The 18,942-nt window shown below is 43.2% G+C and overlaps 1 protein-coding gene across 5 annotated transcripts in view; it reads left to right on the top strand.

Annotated features, from left to right (window-relative positions):
* Nucleotides 1-18,294, top strand: part of aldh8a1 (aldehyde dehydrogenase 8 family, member A1) — a 52,811-nt gene extending 34,517 nt beyond the window's left edge. For 3 of the 5 annotated variants that reach the window (XM_069887278.1, XM_069887279.1, XM_069887281.1), the window contains 4 exons: nt 635-784; nt 4,049-4,305; nt 7,441-7,602; nt 17,279-18,294. In XM_069887278.1, coding sequence (XP_069743379.1) covers nt 635-784; nt 4,049-4,305; nt 7,441-7,602; nt 17,279-17,731 — 1,022 coding nt within the window. In that variant the 3' untranslated portion in view covers nt 17,732-18,294. The remainder of the gene's footprint in view (nt 1-634; nt 785-4,048; nt 4,306-7,440; nt 7,603-17,278) is intronic. The other 2 variants (XM_069887280.1, XM_069887282.1) reach the window with 1 other exon arrangement.
* Nucleotides 18,295-18,942: the final 648 nt, after the last annotated feature.

Here is an 18,942-nt window from a genome sequence, read left to right on the forward strand (position 1 = left end):
GATAGGAGGACTTTCTGCCTGGAGTCAGTGGAAGGACTAAATTTACTCTCTCTGCTTCATTAGTTGGTGGATAGATGTGGATGGGAAAGGATGTGCATGGTGTTTGTGAGTGGAGGATTTGGAATTCAGAAACTTGAAATTGAATGTTTTCTAAAGGTATCATGTCCAACATCTGCCAAATGTCCATTAATAGATGTCCATTGCACTGTCGAGCAATCAGAGAATAGAACAGTGGTTAGATTGGTAAAGTGGAAGGGTGAACGGTGTTGTAATTGGGGTCAGAATTTAGAGCAATGAAGAAAGAGGTTGCATCTATTGGATTTCTGCTACTACTGCTCTATTAATCGTTCCATATCTACTTTCATTCACTTGCAGAATGTGTTCCTCCTAAATTTGTCATCAAATATTTGATACTAACTTTGGTGTTTAAACAAACTTAAAACAAGAGATCATTATTTTCTAAGAAGGTAATGGGATTTGTATTCTGCCATTCCAAAAGACACTTGGGCAAAACTATCAGCTTTGAAAATATTTTGTCATTGACTCAGTTATCTGCTGAACTTCACTGTGCCAGTAAACATTATTCTAATTTCACATATTGTGAAGTGGTTAATCCTGATTCCTGTCTTATCAGCTGGCCTTATCAGCCCCTGGAATTTACCACTTTATCTCTTGACGTGGAAGATAGCTCCAGCTATTGCCATGGGCAACACTGTTGTTGCCAAACCCAGTGAAATGACATCAGTCACCGCTTGGATGATGTGCAAACTCTTGGATGAAGCAGGTAGGTGTTGGGAGGTAATAGACAACCAAAATGTTTCTGTATTTCTCGTACAACTTTTTTGAAGACCAGTTTGAATGTTTCCTGCTACTACTGCTGAAATCATTTAATCTTGAAGAAAAGCCATCGACTTCAGATTTTCAAAGTCCAGATTTATTGTCAGAGTACATATATAACATCACAAACAACCCTGAGATTTTTTTTTCTGTGGGCTAGGCAAAATTCTTAACACTAGGGCAAAAAAAACTACTTAAGGAAAGAGGGAAAAGTAAACTAAGAAAGAAATGTAAACAAGCAAACAAACTGGTCCATACCAAGACTAAATATCCAATAATAAATAATGTGGAAAGTCAGAGTCCTTTAATGAGCCTCCGATTGAGGGTGGAGGGATAGTAAATGTTCCTGAAACTAGTGACAGAAGTCTTGTGGCAACTATATCTCTTTCCTGATGGGAATAGTGTGAACAGACCTGGGTGGTGTGGATCCTTTATGATTGCTGCTGCTCTCCAACAACAGCATTCCATGTAGATTTTCTCAATGGAGGAAAGGGTTTTGCCAGTGATGTACTGGGCTTTCTGCTCAGAGGTATTGGTGCCCCCATACCTGGCAGTGATGTAGCTGAGCAGCGCACATTGCATACACATCTGTTGAAATTTGCCAAGGTTTTCGACGTCATTCCAAATCTCTGCAAACTCCTGAGAAAGTAGAGGTGCTGACATGCTTTCTTCACGATGACATTCATTTGTGGGGTCCAGGAAAGGTCTGCTGAGCTGGTGATGCCTTGGAATTTAAATTTGCTCACCCTCTACCTCTGATTCCTCAATGATCAACTGGATCACTGCTCCCTACCTTGTGGGAGGACACACCAGCTGCGAATCAAAGTTTGGTACCACCCCACCCATTAGTGCACACCTTGTCTTTGGTTTCCCTGTAAATTATCTTGACTGGACCCTCCAGCCTGCCTGTACTTGGCCTTGGGCCATTGGCTGTTGGATTAATCCTCCTGGCACCAAGCCATTGTACCTTGCTAACAACCTGGGCTGCACCACCCAGCGCTATAAAGATGCATGTGTTCTTTGTTCTCTCTCTTTGTCAGCTTGGGACTACCCTGCTTCACTCTAGGCCTAGAAATTTAGAAGGGCACTGGAGAAACTTGGTAAGATGTGCACTGTTAAAAAGGTTGGGAGCATTTAATTAGTGTCCCTTGTAGCATAGAGCCGTGCCTGCACTAAGTCAAGGGTGGTGGGACATCGTAGTGATATTTCTTTGATCATTGTATGTACCAGCTCATTGTGTGTGTGTGTATTTTGTTCCCATGCTATTTTCTCCACATTCATTATTAATTGTCCACTATTACTTTACCTACTAAACCTGTTTTCTCTCACAACAATCACACACATCTAGTTTTTCCCTCCTAAAGTCCACAATCAGCTCTTTGGTTTTGGTGAGAAGGAGTGCGTTCTTTAAGTTAGTGCACCATTTAGCCAAGTTTCCCATATGCTGACTCATTCCCCTTTTGTTTTGCAACTCACTACTGTAGTGTGAATCCTGGGCAAATCTGTCAATCAGCAAATTTGTACATGGTGTTATTGTCATACTGAGACACACAGTCATAGGTCATAAAAGTCATAAAAATGCAGCCCTGTGGTGCTCCAGTACTGATGGAGATTGTGGAGGAGATGTTCCTATTGATTATCGTCTGGAGGTGAGGAAATTCAGGGTCTAATTACACAGTGAAGAGTTGAGTCCCAGGTCTTGGTGTTTGTTGATCAGAGAGGGTGCAGAGGAGATTGCCGGGATTAGAGAACATCTTAAGAAGCAAGGTGGACAGAGCTAGGGCTTTTTCCTTTGGAGCAATGAAGGATGAGAGGTGACTTAATTGAGGTACATAAGATTATGAGAGGCATAAATAGAGTGGACAGCCAACACCCCTTTCCTGGGGTGACAATAGAAAATACAAGAGGACATCCATTTAAAATAAGTGGAGGAAACTAGGGGAGATGTCAGTGGTAATTTTTTTTTTTTTTTACACAGAGCATGTTGGAAACTTGGAATGCATTGCTGGATGTGGTGATGGAAGCTGGTACAATAGGGCCATTTAAAAGACTCTGAGATTGGCACATGGATGTAAGAAAAATAAAAGATTGTGATTGTGGGGTCAGGTCGGCAAAGATTAGGTTTTTGCTGGGTACACCAGGCCCACTATTCCAAAGTTCAATTGGCTAATTTCTATTCTAATCTCTCTTCTAAATGTGATAAATGAATTTATAATAACTGAAGAAGGTACACTGTATCATATGTTCTTTTCTTTCTAATTTTTGAGAAGGGTTATTTTGTACCTTATCTTTATTCTTAATATTAATTTGATTCCAACTCATTTTATTGCTCTCTTTGGAATAAGTGGGCCATCTGGTTTAATTCTGACTGCTTCACAATCCCATGTCATTGCTCCCACCTCCCTTATTGCAGGAAGGGCCATTTTAATGATACGGAAAGATGCTGTCCCTCCCACTCATAATCATTGTTGTCTGATATGATGGCATGTCTGACTTTGTAAAAAATTTTAGATGTTCCACTACTGAAGTGAATCATAATTTTGCATATTTATTGGGTTCTTTTCTCAATTATTTTCAAAATTTGTAAGATTAACTATTTTCGACTTCACGACCCTATTGGTTACCTTATTTTTAGTATCGGTAGTGGTCTCTCTGAGTTTAGCCAATAGCCTCTGTAGGGTGTGGTTAGATAAGTAGAATAGTACTTTAATGTATTATTTTTCACTGCTTTTTACTGTAACATAGGTTACAATATCATCTGTATTATTTTGTAAGGTTTGCTAATATTCTATTTTATTCTCATGTACCTATGTTACATTTATTCGCTGAAACTAATACAAATATTGAAAGGAGATTACAGCAGAGTAGATTTATACAGGTCAGCACAACCAATGCTGTCTAACTAGCTGAATATTTCCAGATTTTCCTGCATTTATTTCAGATTTATCGCATCTGCAGATTTTAATTTTTCTATGATGGTCAGAATCATTGATCTGAGTTCAGCATGGTTGTGAAGAATGTGTTGTACTGCTTTGAATTAGGGCTAAAATACTTTTAGGTAGTCATTGTTTCTCTGGAGTCATTTTATAGCATTGCTTTCATGATGGTTTCAGTGTGTATCACTTACACTTCCAACTACATCATATCTAAAGTCAAAAGGCTTATACTATTCCTGTTTGATTTTTGACTATGTATTTTTTTCCTTTCTCAGGCATTCCAGCTGGTGTAGTGAACATAGTATGTGGGACTGGCCCAAAAGCTGGGGCGGCAATTGTTTCTCACCCCGATGTGCCACTGATATCCTTTACCGGGAGCACACTCGCTGCACAGCACATCCGAGAGCAGAGTGCTCCATACTGCAAAAAGCTTTCTCTGGAATTGGGAGGGAAGAATCCAGCCATTATCTTTGATGATGCAAACCTTGATGAATCCATCCCAACTACTGTGCGATCCAGCTTTACTAATCAGGTAGAAAATTTACTAGAGACCTCTTCACTCCAGATAGCTTTAAGAATGAAAGATTAGGAATTTGTGAAACATCCTTGTCTTGAATAACATTGTATTTGACCTTTATTGTTTTGTATTGGCATAATTTTTCATGTTTGTTAAATGTCCTCATGACCGGCTGTGCTGCTCTTTCTGACAACTGAAAGGGTTAAAAGGGCACGGTAGATTCTCCTGAGACAAAAATCACTTAGAGCACTGAAGAGATAAAGGTATGTTCTAGCTTTTCCTGAAGGAGACTAATTCAGTTTTTACAAGAATTTATTTTTCTGCTGGTAACTTGCAAATAGCGAGATGCAAAAAATTCACTCTTAGTTATCAGAAATGGAGATGCATTTGTAACATTTGTTTACTCGCCCAGTACCACTTACACTATGCTAACCCAGACAGTGCAAAGTAGAAACAATACAATAATTTTCTAAGTACTTTAATCAGAATGATTATGTAATAACAAGAACTTGCATTTATGTGGCATCTTTAACTGCCAAAACATCCAAACCCCTTCACAGGAACTATATCACATAAACCATTTACTCTGAGCCATATTAAGAGATATCAGAAACGATTGTGGCTATCCCTCGAGGTCGAGAATGATGGACTTCATTCCATTGACCCACAGAGCGAAGATGCCTGTGTGTGTATTTGTTTATCATGTACTTGATGTTACACTCCAAGAAGCACAAAATTCACAAATCAACGAATTAATTCCAATGGCATGAAAACCATGACCATTGGAGCTGATGGATTTGTTGCAGCCTTTGTCTGGCTTCACAGCCATTGAGTTCATAGTAACTTCGTCCGCCTGCTCCATTTTGAAGACTTGGTTGGATTGTTCTTTGTCAGTGACCTCACCCTCGACCTTACCATCATGGGTGACCCTAGCAGGAGCAGAGTTCCAGACTGTATCGCTCTCGGAATACAGGACCACTCAAGCTTCTCCACTACGACAAGGTGACAATCCATGGAGAAGACCAGAAGAGGTTATGTAATCCTGCTCAATGAGGTAGATTTTAAGAACTTAACTAAGAGAGGCTGGCAGTTATAGGCAGGTTAATTCCAGTGCATTTATCCCAGGCAACTGGAAATATGGTTATTGAAGATGATGAAATTGTTTCCAGCATTGTATGGGAGGCTAGAAGGAGGAGGACTGAGATCTTAAAGTGTAAAGGAAATGTAAAATGTTAAAGAGATGGGACTAATGGGGGAATGGGGTTCATTTGGGGCAATGGGGTTCATTTGGGGGGCGGGGGGGGGTGTGTGTGTGAAGGATAGTCATGGGAGATTTTGATCATAGTACAGAATAAAAAAAATTCCTCCTGAACTAGAAAGTTGAACTGTTTTGTCATGTTTTTACACTAGTTACAGTTTTTAAACAAAAAACCTAAAATTACGTTATTACCATTCTGAAACTTTTTTGGAAGCAAATATTAACACTACACTAATACAGCAAAATCCCATTATGAATTCAAACAACTGGTTAAAAAAAATAGTGGAGTATAAATAGATTAAAAATATGAAAGTTTAAAATTGGTGCCCCCTCGTGGTTAGTTTGCCAATCATGCCACACCTAATCTCAAGCAACCAGCAAATTCACTTATCCGTCATATACTAATTCCCATAGGTGCCAGATACCAGGGGTTTTACAATATTTTGAACAATGAATTTTCAAGCGATAAGAATATAATATTAATGAATTATTCAAGTTGCTCACAAAGTAATCTAAAATATTTGTTTCAATTATTTGGGTGGTTGTTGGACCGTGGTGGTGGGACTTTTATCTGCCTTAATGGCATTGCCCAATCCTAAATGAATTCCTTGGAATGAGGATGATTTTTACTGAATAGTTTTGGCTGCCATGAGTGATTTGACCAATTTCTTGGTGTACCTGAGGAATGACGGGCTACTGAAAGGTTTATAAGAAACTTGAAGTGAGTCAATTGATTGTTCTTGAATGCTAATGAAGACTTAAAAAAATAAAAATAAAAAAAATAAACGAGATTGGGGATTCCAGTGTAAACTTGGAAATTAATATTGCTCAAAATATATTGGGGACATCCCAAGAATGCATTACATTTAGAGAACAGAGTATTTTATGTGAGGGTGAAATTCTTCTCTGCCTAAAAATTTTTTGAAGGTAAGAAAGTTAAAGTAAAGCTGCAATAGAAGTCCAAAAATCCGGATGCCAGAAATCAAGACCCCCTGAGAATCTGGATTTTTCAAAAGCTCTCAATTAGTGGGCTCATTTTGATAAATGAAGCATGCTGTATTTACTAATGAATAAACTATCAAAATTTACCTTGAGGTGCAAGGTTCAATTTATTGTCATGTAATAAAGGCAGTGCAATATTACACAAAATTTGTTTTCACCTGTCGTAAGGCAGACAGTTTCGCCATTGGCAAAAATTGCCTGAAGTGCCTCCTACAGTCAGAGAAAGAGAATCCACTCAGAATCACCTTGTCCGTGGATTCACCTCCAGTACCTCTGCAGCTCCTCCATAGAATCCAGTTGAAACCATCAGCAGCTTCAGCTCTAGATCCGACAGGATCAGGGACCTCACAATCAGGAACCTTTCAGTGCCCACGGCACCCTCTTGCATCCCAGTTCTGATATCTGGTACCCTTCACCCAATCTTGAGCCAGATTCCGCAGCCCGGTGTGAATCCCTTAACCACAGTCGCCAGCAGCCCACAGCCTGCATGGGTTCCTTGCCTTGATTCGCTAACAGCCCTTCAGCTGCAGGGGCCCTCGCTGATCCACTTATTACCATCCTGTAGGTAATTTCCTCTGCTTCTCCTTTTCAAACGGAGAGAGGGGGGGGGTGTTCTCCCCATTTTCTCGTGCCCTGCACCAGTCCTCAGCTTCCCCTTTCATCTCTTCTTTATTCCTTCTTAAATTTGTATTTTAAAAGTACTGTCTGAGAATCTGAAAATCCAGACCCACCCAATCCCTGAGCAGTCAGGATTTTAGGACTTCTACTGTATCATGTTTCTATTATTAAAATTGCTCTTTTCTCTTCCCCTCTCATCTACTAGTTGCCCTGTTTCCCATCTATTATTTAAAATAAAGATCAGCTCAATAATTTATTTTCTCTTTTGCCAGGGTGAAGTCTGTCTGTGTACAAGTAGAATTTTTGTGCAAAAGAATATTTACAGTGAGTTTTTGGAGAAGTTTGTGGAGGGTGCCAGGAAATGGAAGGTTGGCATTCCTTCAGACCCAACAGCCAACATGGGAGCTCTCATCAGTAGAGAACATCTGGAAAAGGTTGGATCATCATTGCATGCTGGAGTTTCAAAGAAATTGAAGTGCACTATAAAAATGCTTTGAAAATTTTAATTTCAGTTCTTTTCCATCAATAAAATTTGTTGAAATATTTTTCAACTAAAAAAAACCCATAAAATATACTTTTGCCTACAATTCATTATATATATGTATTTTTAAACATTTTTAAACTCGCATATCCTGGAATTGTGTGGGCTTTTTGACGTGTGTTACAGTGAAAATCTGGAAATAGCCCAGTACCTGGATCCTGTGGTTTTAAATAAATGTTGGCATTGCCGTATCTACAGTAGAACCTGTATCTCACCCAAACATGACATTGTATTAAAATAAAAAGCATTTGGTATTCCATACATGGAAATTTGCATTTTTTGAATGTCATTGAGATTTAGCAAATTGAATATACATTATTTATCCACAGGGAAATGGCATTGACCTTTGCACTCACCATGTCTGTGTTAACCATTTGACTATATACATTAATCCCACATGCTGTAGTAATTCTATATGACTTGCTCATTCATGTAACTGTCCTTTTATAGTTTAAATGTTCCTGCTTCCACCATCTCTGCTGACAGCTATCACTTTGTGTGAAAATTTATTCCTCAGTTCTGCTTTAACCCTTCTCCCTCTCACTTTAACCTGTGTGCTCCAGTTTTAGACAGGTGTATATTTCTCTATCATATTACCTCTAAGTTTTCATTGCCTCAGGGTTGCAGCACTGTTGGCGTAGCAGTGCAATGCTATTAAAGTGCCAGTGATCCAGGTTCAAATCTGGTGGTCTCTGTAAGGAGTTTGTACATTCTCCCTGTGGGAAACCACTGTTGTGTGTGTTTGTCTGGCCGGGCACACCTGTTAGCCAGCTGTACCTGTAGCCCCTCCCACAGGCACCTGTGCAAAGGTGACTGTTCCACAGCCCCCTCCTTAGTGCAGCACAGTCGAGCAGTATGGATGTGCCTTTGTCTTCAGTGAATAAAAGCCTATTGGTTTCTCAACCTCAGTCTTTGACTAATTGATGGTGCATCAATTTTATTCACTAAAAGCTTTTTTTGCAATGGAGCAGATCCTGAAGCCAGAAAAGTTGGAAATTGACCCTCAATCACCCAACTTTGAACTCTGGCTTCACTGTTTTGAAGCATTCCTGCAGGCATCTTCATCCATCGTGTGGTCAGAGACCAATAAATTGCAGGTACTGCATTCCTGAGTAGGCAGCCTGGTGTACTCCATGATTAGAGATGCCACGTCATACCAGGAAGCCATGGGCATTCTTAAAGGCTAGTACATGCAGAAGGTCAACATTGGCTATGCCAGGTACCTTCTAGTGACCAGCAAACCGGTGAGTCGAACACCATATACCTATGGGTCCTGCGTCCCTCAGAAGGGCCTGTAACTCTAAGGCTGTGACTGCTGCTGAGTACAGAGACCTCATCGGGATGCTTACATTGCCATATTTGCCAAAACGGATGCTTACGGACCAAGCAGGATTTGTTAAAGGAAGACATCCCTCAAATAGTCTAGAAAGATTGTTTAATAAATAAACATGGCTAATTCTGAATGAAATCCAAGTATTACTGTCTCCCTAGAAACAGAAAAAGCATTCACCTGTTTGGAATGGCCCTTTTTATTTAAAAGACTGCAAAAATCTGGTATAGGCAGAACATTTATAAATTGGATAAAAACTTTATACCATAAACCACCAGCCAAAATATTAACAAATAATCAGATGTTGGCGGTGTTCCCCTTGAGCAGATCGAGCAGACAGGGATGCCCCCTGTCTCCAGCACTTTTTATTTTAGTGTTTAAACCACTGGCAGAGATAATAAGAAGGGATCCTGATATAAAGGGCTTCAAAGTCAGGCAAGAAGAACACAAAATCAGTCTACTTGTCAATGATGTGCTATCGTACGTATCAGAACCTGCTAAATCTTTGGAAAAATTACAAGTAACATGAGAAAAATATGGAAGAATATCAGGGTACAAAATAAATATTGATTAAAAATGAGATAATGCCATTAACAAATTTTGAATATGAAAGGTACCAAAAAGGAAGTAAATTTAAATGTTAGATGGTTGGAATAAAATATCTTGCAATAGCAAATGACAATAACTTGTAAAATCTGTAAAACTAAATTCTGTTCCTCTTCTTGGGAAAATAGATGAGATCAACAGAAATGGAGAAACTTACTCATTACTTTGGTGGGAAGGGTTAGCTACGTCAAAACAAAAGTGATGCCAAGACTGCAATAGCTTTTTCAATTACTGCCTATTCTGTTACCAAAACTTTTTTGAGCTACAAAACAACCATATTAGATAGTTCCTAGGGAATAACTGACATACTGACATGGCCTACGGGCTGGGAGGACTTAGATTTCCAGATTTCAAAAAAGTGTTATCCATCTCCACTGGCTAGATTTCTCACAGCATTCTTCACTGAAGACAACGCCCCCCCCCCCCCCCCCCCCCCCCCCACTTCTTAGGTTCAAATGGTAATGCACTCAATGGAGGAGGGGGAAGAAAAGGACTTTATCTATAAATAGAGTGTCAAATCACTAAAGAAAAAGATAGATAACCCCATTCTAATACATGTGATTAGAATGTGGCAAGGAATTCATGAATGTAATGGAAGAAAAGTGGGGATATCAATAAAAGCACCATTGTGTAAAAATGTGTTACTGCCTATGAATATGGGCAATAATGTAGCCGTGAGCTACTCAAAATAAAACACACACGCATAGTGTAGTCACGTTTTATTAGGGCTCAGGCTCTATTTTTATACTTGCACTGTTCCCACCATGGCCCCCCTTGGGAGTCGTCACAACATGCATAAAAAAGCAGGTTTCCCATGAATGGCCACTGTCCTGCATAACAATGTCCTTCTTCCCTGCGTGCTGTCCCTCTCTGTTGGTTGTGCAGCAAGGCCAGTGCCACTTTGGGTTCACTGGCCTTTAAGCTGCCCTTGCCATTTACCTGCCGGTTCACTTATTGGGTGCCAGTGCTGCTGTGTGGGCTGCTGGCCTTTGGTTGCGCTTGCTGTCCAGAGCTTCAGCTCGATCGCTGCCGTGGCGGGCCACCACATGATTCCCTCCATATATGGCACTATTGTCCTTCTTATTGTCCTTGTTGCCTGCAGGCCAAGTCTCTGCATCCTTCGGTGGTTGCCTCTTCGGCGTGGTGCTGGCAGTTTGACCGGGCACATCGGGTCCAGGTGTGGCGGCTTCAACCTGTCTCTGGCAAAGACCTCCATCTTGCCTCCAACCTCCAGCTTGAATGTGGCCCCATTGTTGTGGATGACCTAGAATGGATCCTCGTATGGCATATGAAGCGGTGGACAAGGTGGACCCCTGCGAATGAAAACCTACTCACAGTCCTGCAGGTCTTTGGGTATGTTGGTCCTCGCATGTCCACACCTCGAAGGTAAAATCGGGGCCAGCTGAGGAACGCTGCAGAGTTGTCCTGCTGTCTGCCTGGGGATGGTACAAATTCTCCCGGGACCACCAGTGGAGCTCCATAGACAAGTTCAGACAAAGAGGTGTTGAGCTCCTCCTTGGGTGCCGTGCAGATGCCCAACAGTGTCCATGGTAGCTTGTCTACCCAGTCAGGTCCTTGAGTCTGGTCATGAGTGCAGTTTTGAGGTGCCTGTGGAAGCACTCCACCAACCCATACTCATTGGACTGTGGGTGGTAAGCTGTTGTGCAATGCAGCTGTGCACCCCACAGGTTGGTGAGGTTGGACCATGGACTGGAGGTGAACTGGGCCCCTCTATTGGATGTGATGTGGGGCAGTAACCCAAACTGTGACACCCAGGACGAGATGAGGGCCGTGGCGCATGAGGTTGTGGATGTGTCTGTCAGCAGGATGCTTCTGGCCACCTGGTGAAGCAGTCGACTATTGTGAAGAGATAGCGGAAACCCTGGGATACCGGCAAGGGTCCTACTATGTCCACGAGAATGTGGTTGAACCTTCGTTCTGTGGACTCAAAGTGCTGAGGTGGGGTATTGGTGTGCTGCTGTACCTTGGTTGTTTGGTAATGCGTGCACACCTTTGCCCGCCCACTGACCTGTTTCCGCAATCCATGCCACTCGTATTTGGTGACCACCAGCCAGATTGTGGTCCTGATGGATGGGTGAGCCAGTCCATGGATGGAGTTGAAAACCTACCGTCTCCAAGCCGCTGGGACGACGAGTCTGACCTGACCGGTGGCCAAGTCACACAGGGGGGTGGTGTTACCTGCACCGACTGGGATGTCCTGGAGCTGCAGTCCTGATATGACAATCCTATACTGGGGCATCTCCTCGTCTTTCTGCTGCACCTTCGCCAGTGCCATGAAGTCCACTCCCCTTGATAGCTTGTGGTACTTTCCCTGGACAGTGCGTTGGCCACCACATTGTCCTTACCGGAGACGTGCCTTACATCTGTGGTGTACTCTGAGATGTATGACAGGTGTCATTGCTGGTGGGCTGACCAGGGGTCTGAGGTCTTAGCCAAGGCGAAAATCAGGGTCTTGTGATCTTTGAAAGCCGTGAAGGACCTGCCCTCTAGGAAGTACCTGAAGTGGTAGATGGCTAAGTACAGCGCCAGTATCTCTCTGTTAAAAGCAATGTACTTCAGTTCTGGAGGCCGCAGATGTTTGCTGAAGAAAGCCAGCGGCCGCTAACTTCCTTCAATCTGCTGCTCCAGAACTTCACGGATCGCTGTTCCTGAGGCATCCACTGTCAGGGCCGTTGGAGCATCTGACATGGGATGCGCCAGGACAGTGGTGTCCACCAGGGTTTTCTTGGCCTTCGCGAAGGCTTTTGCTGACTCCTTGTTTGAGGGGATGTCCTTCACCTTGCCTGCCATCTGGGCAAACCAGGGCTGCATGATCTGGGCAGCTAAGGGGATGAAACTATGGTTGAAATTGATCATCCCCACAAACTCCTGTAGTCCCTTGGTCATGTTGGTTCTGGGCAACTTCTAGATGGCCTCCACTTTACTGGGTAATAATGTGGCTCCTTCCCTGGTTATTCTGTGGCCCAGGAAGTTGATGGCCTCCAATCCAAACTGGCATTTGGCTGGGTTGATTGTCAGGTTGAACTCACTCAATTGGGTGTCGAGGAGGTGCACCATATGCTCCTGTTGGTTCCTGATTGCCACCAGAATGTCATCCAGGTACATGAAGTTGCCATCCAGGTCTAGGCCCACTGCATCCATGAGTTGCTGGAAGGTCTGTGCAGTGTCACTTAGCCCGAACGACATTTGGAGGAATTCAAAGAGGCTGATTGGGGTGATGATGCCAAACTTGGGGATATCATCGGGATGTACCGGGATCTGATGATATCCCCGCATAGGGTCCACCTTAGAGAAGATCCTTGCCCTTTTTGTGTTAGCCGCAAAGTCATGTACGTGCAGCATGGGGCACCAATCTGGTGTTGTGGCCTTGTTGAGCTGGTGGTAGTCACCACATGGTCTTCAGCCACCAGTTGCTTTGGGTACCATGTGCAGGGGAGAAGCCCATGGGCTGTCTGACTGCCGTACGATGCCGAGCTCCTCCAGCTTCCTGAATTCTTCCTTCGCCAGCTGGAGCTTCTCTGGAGGAAGGCATCCTGCCTTGTGTGGAGCAGCAGGACCTGTGTCAGGATGTGGTGTTGTACTCCATAGCAGGGCATCACCATGGCGAATTGGGTGGTGAGCACTGCAGGGAATCAGGCCTAGACCCTAATGTATTTGTTGTCTAATCTCTGTACAGAGTCCTGGTGGAGTGCTGGGACCCTGGCGTCTTTGAGGGGGAAGGTTTGACCAATCTCCTTCACTTGAGGTCCACTAGCAAGCTGTGGGTGCACAGGAAATCTGCCCCGAGGAGCGGTTGTTACACTGTGGCCAGCGTGAACACCTATGAGAAGAGGCTGCCTCCCAACTGCAGTTGGACTTTACAGGTTCCTTATGTCCGAATCATGCAGTTGTTGGCAGCTGTCTGCATGGGGCCCGACGGGGGCAGGACATTGACCTCTGCTCCTGTGTCCATGAGGAAGTGTCGTCTGGACTGGTGGTCCCAAAAGTACATGAGGCTGTCTTGGTGGCCAGTCGTTGTGGCCATTAGTGACAGCTGGCCCCAACGTTTCCCTGAAACGTGCCTGCCGGCCTGGACTGGCGGGCTCTGGCGCCCCATCTCTGGTGGTAGAAATACCACTGGTCGTCAGGATCACATCCTCTGGGGCATTGCTATTATCTCGACGGCTCTGCATGGGTCTGACTGTGGGGTTTAGTGATGAGCACTCTCTCTTCTGTTTCCACAGAATGTCCGCTCACTCTGTGACTTTCTGGGGGGTCACTTAAATCGGTGTCAGCAGGAGAAGTTGGATGTCTTTAGGCAGTTGCTACAGGAATGCCTTGCCAAACATGATGCAGGGCTTGTGTTTGCCCAGGAGGGCCAGCATCTCTTTCATGAGAGCTGACCGGGGCCTGTCCCCTAGCCCATGCAGGTGGAGCAGACATGCCCCTCTCTCACGCTGTGAGAGCCCGTAGGTCTCGTCAGCAAGTCCTTGAGGGTGGTGTGCGCACCTTCTATGGGGGCTCCTAGATGAAGTTAGCTGCCCAGCCTGCTGAGTCCTTGTCCAGGGCCCTCACCACTTGGTAGTACCAGGTGGATTTTAGGTCGCTGGCCTTTAAGCTGCCTTTACTGTTCACCCACCGGTTCACTTGTTGGGGGCCAGTGCTGCTGCACTGGCTGCTGGCCTTTGGTTGTACTCGCCACCTGGTGTGCCAGCTCAATCACCGCGGCAGTAGGCCGCCACAATAGAATATTAAATTTGTGAAATGCGAAGGTATAAGATATATTAAGGACTGTTATATGGAAGGAACTCATGTCCTTTGAACAATCAAAACACAAATATAGAGTGGCCAGTTGGTCCTTCTTCTGTTTTATCCAGCTTAGATCTAGGGGCCTTCCTGTCTCCCATTGGCAAGAGGTCCTCCCAGAGATCCTCCACTCCAACAGGTCCCTTCTGCCACATCACATGAACACATGTTTTCCTTTCCCAGGAAATCTGTGACAGGAAACAAACTGCCAGCATGACTGACATCCCCAGGGCCGGACCTACTCTGGAAGCATGTGAGGAGCCATAAATCTGACTCTTTGGTCGAAAGGATCCATCTCCTCCATGCCAACCTCCAATATGTCTATGTAGCATATCCTGACAGTCATGAAGACACTGTTTCCATTAGGGATCTGGCTCCTCCAGGGACCCTGGAGACCTCCACTGATTACCCCTGACCATGCACAATTCACCAGGTACCCTGCCTCTTACCCACCAGGCTCGTCATCACTTACCCATCAGCACAGCACCGATGAGCACATACAGGCACCCAAGACCATCTAGGACCTCATCACTGCACCACAGTCACAACTGGTATGATGACAGTCCCAATGAATGACCAAACTGCCTGAAAGACTAGATTTGTGACTTCACCCCTGTCTGGTCGGGCACACCCATTGGACAGCTGTACCTGTGGCCCCTCCCAAATGCTCCTGTATGAAGGTGACTGTTCCACAACCCACTCCTCGGCCCACTCCTCAGTGCAGCATAGTCGAGCAGTATGGATGTGTCTTTGTCCTTTAGTGAATAAAAATCTATTGTTTCTCAACCTCAGACTTTGAGTAATTAATGTTGCATCACTCCCTGTAACCCACATGGGTTTTCTCCGGGTATGCTGGTTTCCTTCCACCCTGCCAAAACTAATGAGGCTGATGGATTAATTGGGTGCAATTGGGTGGCGCAGGTTTCATGGACTGGAATCCGCTTCTACCGTGTTGTAAATAAATTTTAAAAATAGATCTAGCCTATCAGTCTTCCCAATAACTCAAATTGTCCAATCTGAGCAACATCCTTGTGAACCTGTTCTGCACCCTCTCCAGCATAATCACATCTATCCTGTAATGTGGCAACCAGAAATACACCTAATACTCCAAATGTGGGCTCACCAACATTTTGTATGAGTGGAAAATGATTTTCCAATTTTTGTAATCAATGCTTTGGCTGATCTAGAGATGGTTAACACAGGTAGTTAAAAACTGAGCCAGGATTAGAAAGGGTTTGGATTGATTGATCCCTGCTTTATGACAATAGATATCACCCCATGCAGTGGAAAGCCAGTTCCCTTAGTTAAGGAGAGGAATTTTTCAGCTCTGATATCAAATTTTCATCCAAATGATTCTTGCTGGAAAGTGTATAAGTGTAAAATTATTTGGCAACTGTTCAAGGTTGAATCAGATTCTTTGCGAATCTGATTTTGAGATGAGCCTTGTATGACATAACTGTGCCATCAGTTAAGATGGGTGAAAACAGAAATATTGGAGGAACTCAGGAATCTCAGCATCCACGTGAGGTAAAGATATATATCCAAATGTTTCGAGCCTGAGCCCTTCTTCGAGGTATCAGTTAAGATGACCTATTTACACCTCCATTATATTACCCTCCATTATATTGCTATGAAGCCTACACCAGTTTTGAAGACAGGCACTGCCAAAAACTGATGGAAAACCATGAACGGCGTCACAAAGCAGCAGCCACAGTTATAACAACGGACTTCCAGTGCTCCCATTATGCTAGACTCTGCATTTCCAGACTGGGACTGCTGTCACCTTCAAGTCCACAGATGAACGGCACAACAAACCGAAGAATGACCAATACTAGTATATAATCCAATTCCTCCTGGCTTTAGATAACCTCTCCAAACTTTTGATTCATTATTCTTTCTTTGGACCCTTCTCTTTAAACAAAGTTCTGGTCAATCGGCCCTAATGTGGGATAGTGTCCTTGAGATGATTTGTCACATGAAACTGTTCCATAAATACAAGTGGAGTCTGAAATGTGGTTCCTTAACTGATGTTGCTGTTATACTGTTAACCTTCGTGCTTTAAGAATGATTGGTCAGTCAGAGACCAGAGGATGAAATTATATGCAAGTGTGAGTGGACACTCATTAATATTGTTCATTTTTCCCCATTTCTCTTTTGCTACTGTCAACATCTTGCTGGAATAATTGAATCATGCACATAGGCTTTGAATGAGGCTATTCAGTTCATTTTGCATTCATTGAGACTTTTGCAACTAGAGAGAGTGATAATTTTCTGTTTTTATGCTGAACTTTTGAGCTTCTCTGAATATTGACTGCTAATTCATCCAAAAGGTCAACATTCACATTTTTACATGTATTATGACTTTTACCCGTCTCTTCAGCAAATACTGGCTCTATTGCTTCATAATGTTCAGCCATCATCAGAAACGCATCAGGTCTATCCGTTTCATATCTGTTCCAAGTCAGCTATCTGATTCTTTCTTTACTTCTATCTCCTCACCCTCCCACCACCACCACCCCCCCCCCCCCCACCACTCCCCCCTTCACCATCTGTAATAGAGCCTTGAGATGTTCTGTTTCTCCTATCTGGAATTTTTCATCTTTCTATTTCTGCCAAACCAGAAACCCTACAAAAACACATATTCTTTGTGTCTTTTCATATAAACTTTTACTTCCCAACCTCTATTATTTACTCATCAGTAAATAATTTTAATGTGTCAATAGCACGACATACTATTGATTGCTCAGCTATAGATTTCATTGAAAGTTATACATCAATAATTGAATGAACATGTGTACTAATAGTAATGTTTCTGTTTCCTGATCAGGTGAAGAGTTATATCAATCTAGCCAAAAATGAAGGAGCTAAAATTCTTTGTGGTGAAGGAATCGATTCCTTGAATATCCCTGAGAAAAACAGAACAGGCTATTTTTTGTTGCCTACAGTGATCACTGAAATAATGGACAGTTCACGCTGTATGCAAGAGGAGATCTTTGGCCCAGTGACCTGTGTTGTACCTTTTGAAACTGAGGAAGAGGTTATCCAGCGAGCAAACAACGTGAAGTATGGGTTGGCTGCCACTGTCTGGTCACGAGATGTTGGCCGCGTACACCGGGTTGCTAAGAAACTTCATACTGGTATGGTATGGACCAATTGCTGGCTTATTCGTGATTTGAATTTGCCATTTGGTGGCATGAAAGCCTCTGGAGTTGGCAGGGAAGGGGCCAAAGACTCATTTGAGTTTTTCACAGAGGTTAAAACTATTACCATAAAACATTGACTCTCCACCACATAATGGGTGATGGATTAACCTGTAGTGATTAAAGCAAAATTTCAAAAATAGTATAGAAATAAACTGAAATGTTGTCCACCAATTGTAATTGTTGTAATGGAGCATCATTCATGATGTTTGCCAGCAAAGAACCATTCCACTTGGAAATATGAGGTGTCAAAGCAGGAGGTCCCTCAGTGAATGGTAACTGCTGAGTCTGAGGAAATAGTTATTAACGTGTTACTATCTACCCGAGGGTAAGCTAATTCCTTCTTGTTCTTGTGGCCACCCTGAGGGAACACATGGCCAAGGATCCAAAGAAAGATTGTTAATAAACAATAATTTGCAACGAGGAGTAATGTTTCATTAAACTGATGTTCAGGAGAAAGTATAGCCTTATACTTGTGATGTATCAGTGAGGTACTGCACTCCAGTACTGTTCATACAATTGTCATGAGTGAAAAAGCCTTAACCGTATGCCATATACTTTAACAGCTGAACATATCAGTCATCAAAATATGTGAGAAATGTAAAACATAATTTTGAAAAATAAAATGAATTACAAATTATAATGTATTGACTTACTTTTTTACTTGATGTGCTGTCTGAGAAAAGACTGTCACACTGAAGTAGATCATTACCCCTCTTGTTAATGCCCACTTCCATCCTTGGGTTAAAATGGGGGCTTGCAAACATCGCTCCATATCTATAAGCATAGAGCCCTCATGTATCCTTTCTGTGAGGATGATGGTCCAAGGCTAGAACCTGTTCCAATGTCTTCCCAGCCCATTACTGGTGCCAGCATCCTGAGGAATGGAGAGCCACTTTTCTCTACTGCGTATTGGGTCATGTGTTAACCTGTCTAATTATCATATCCATATGCAAAGTTGCACATGTTTAAGGTATTAATCAAAGAATTAATAAGCCTGGGTTACATCAGTGACATGTAGGCCCTGCAGACCTGGAAATTATAATGGGACCACTCTGCATACTCGAGATGGCAGAGGTCGACAGCATCGAGTCCACGCTGCTGAAGATCCAGCTGCGCTGGGTGGGTCACGTCTCCAGAATGGAGGACCATCGCCTTCCCAAGATCGTGTTATATGGCGAGCTCTCCACTGGCCACCGTGACAGAGGTGCACCAAAGAAGAGGTACAAGGACTGCCTAAAGAAATCTCTTGGTGCCTGCCACATTGACCACCACCAGTGGGCTGATATCG

This window comes from Narcine bancroftii, chromosome 6 (genome assembly GCF_036971445.1).
Source record: "Narcine bancroftii isolate sNarBan1 chromosome 6, sNarBan1.hap1, whole genome shotgun sequence".
Lineage (NCBI taxonomy): Eukaryota > Metazoa > Chordata > Chondrichthyes > Torpediniformes > Narcinidae > Narcine > Narcine bancroftii.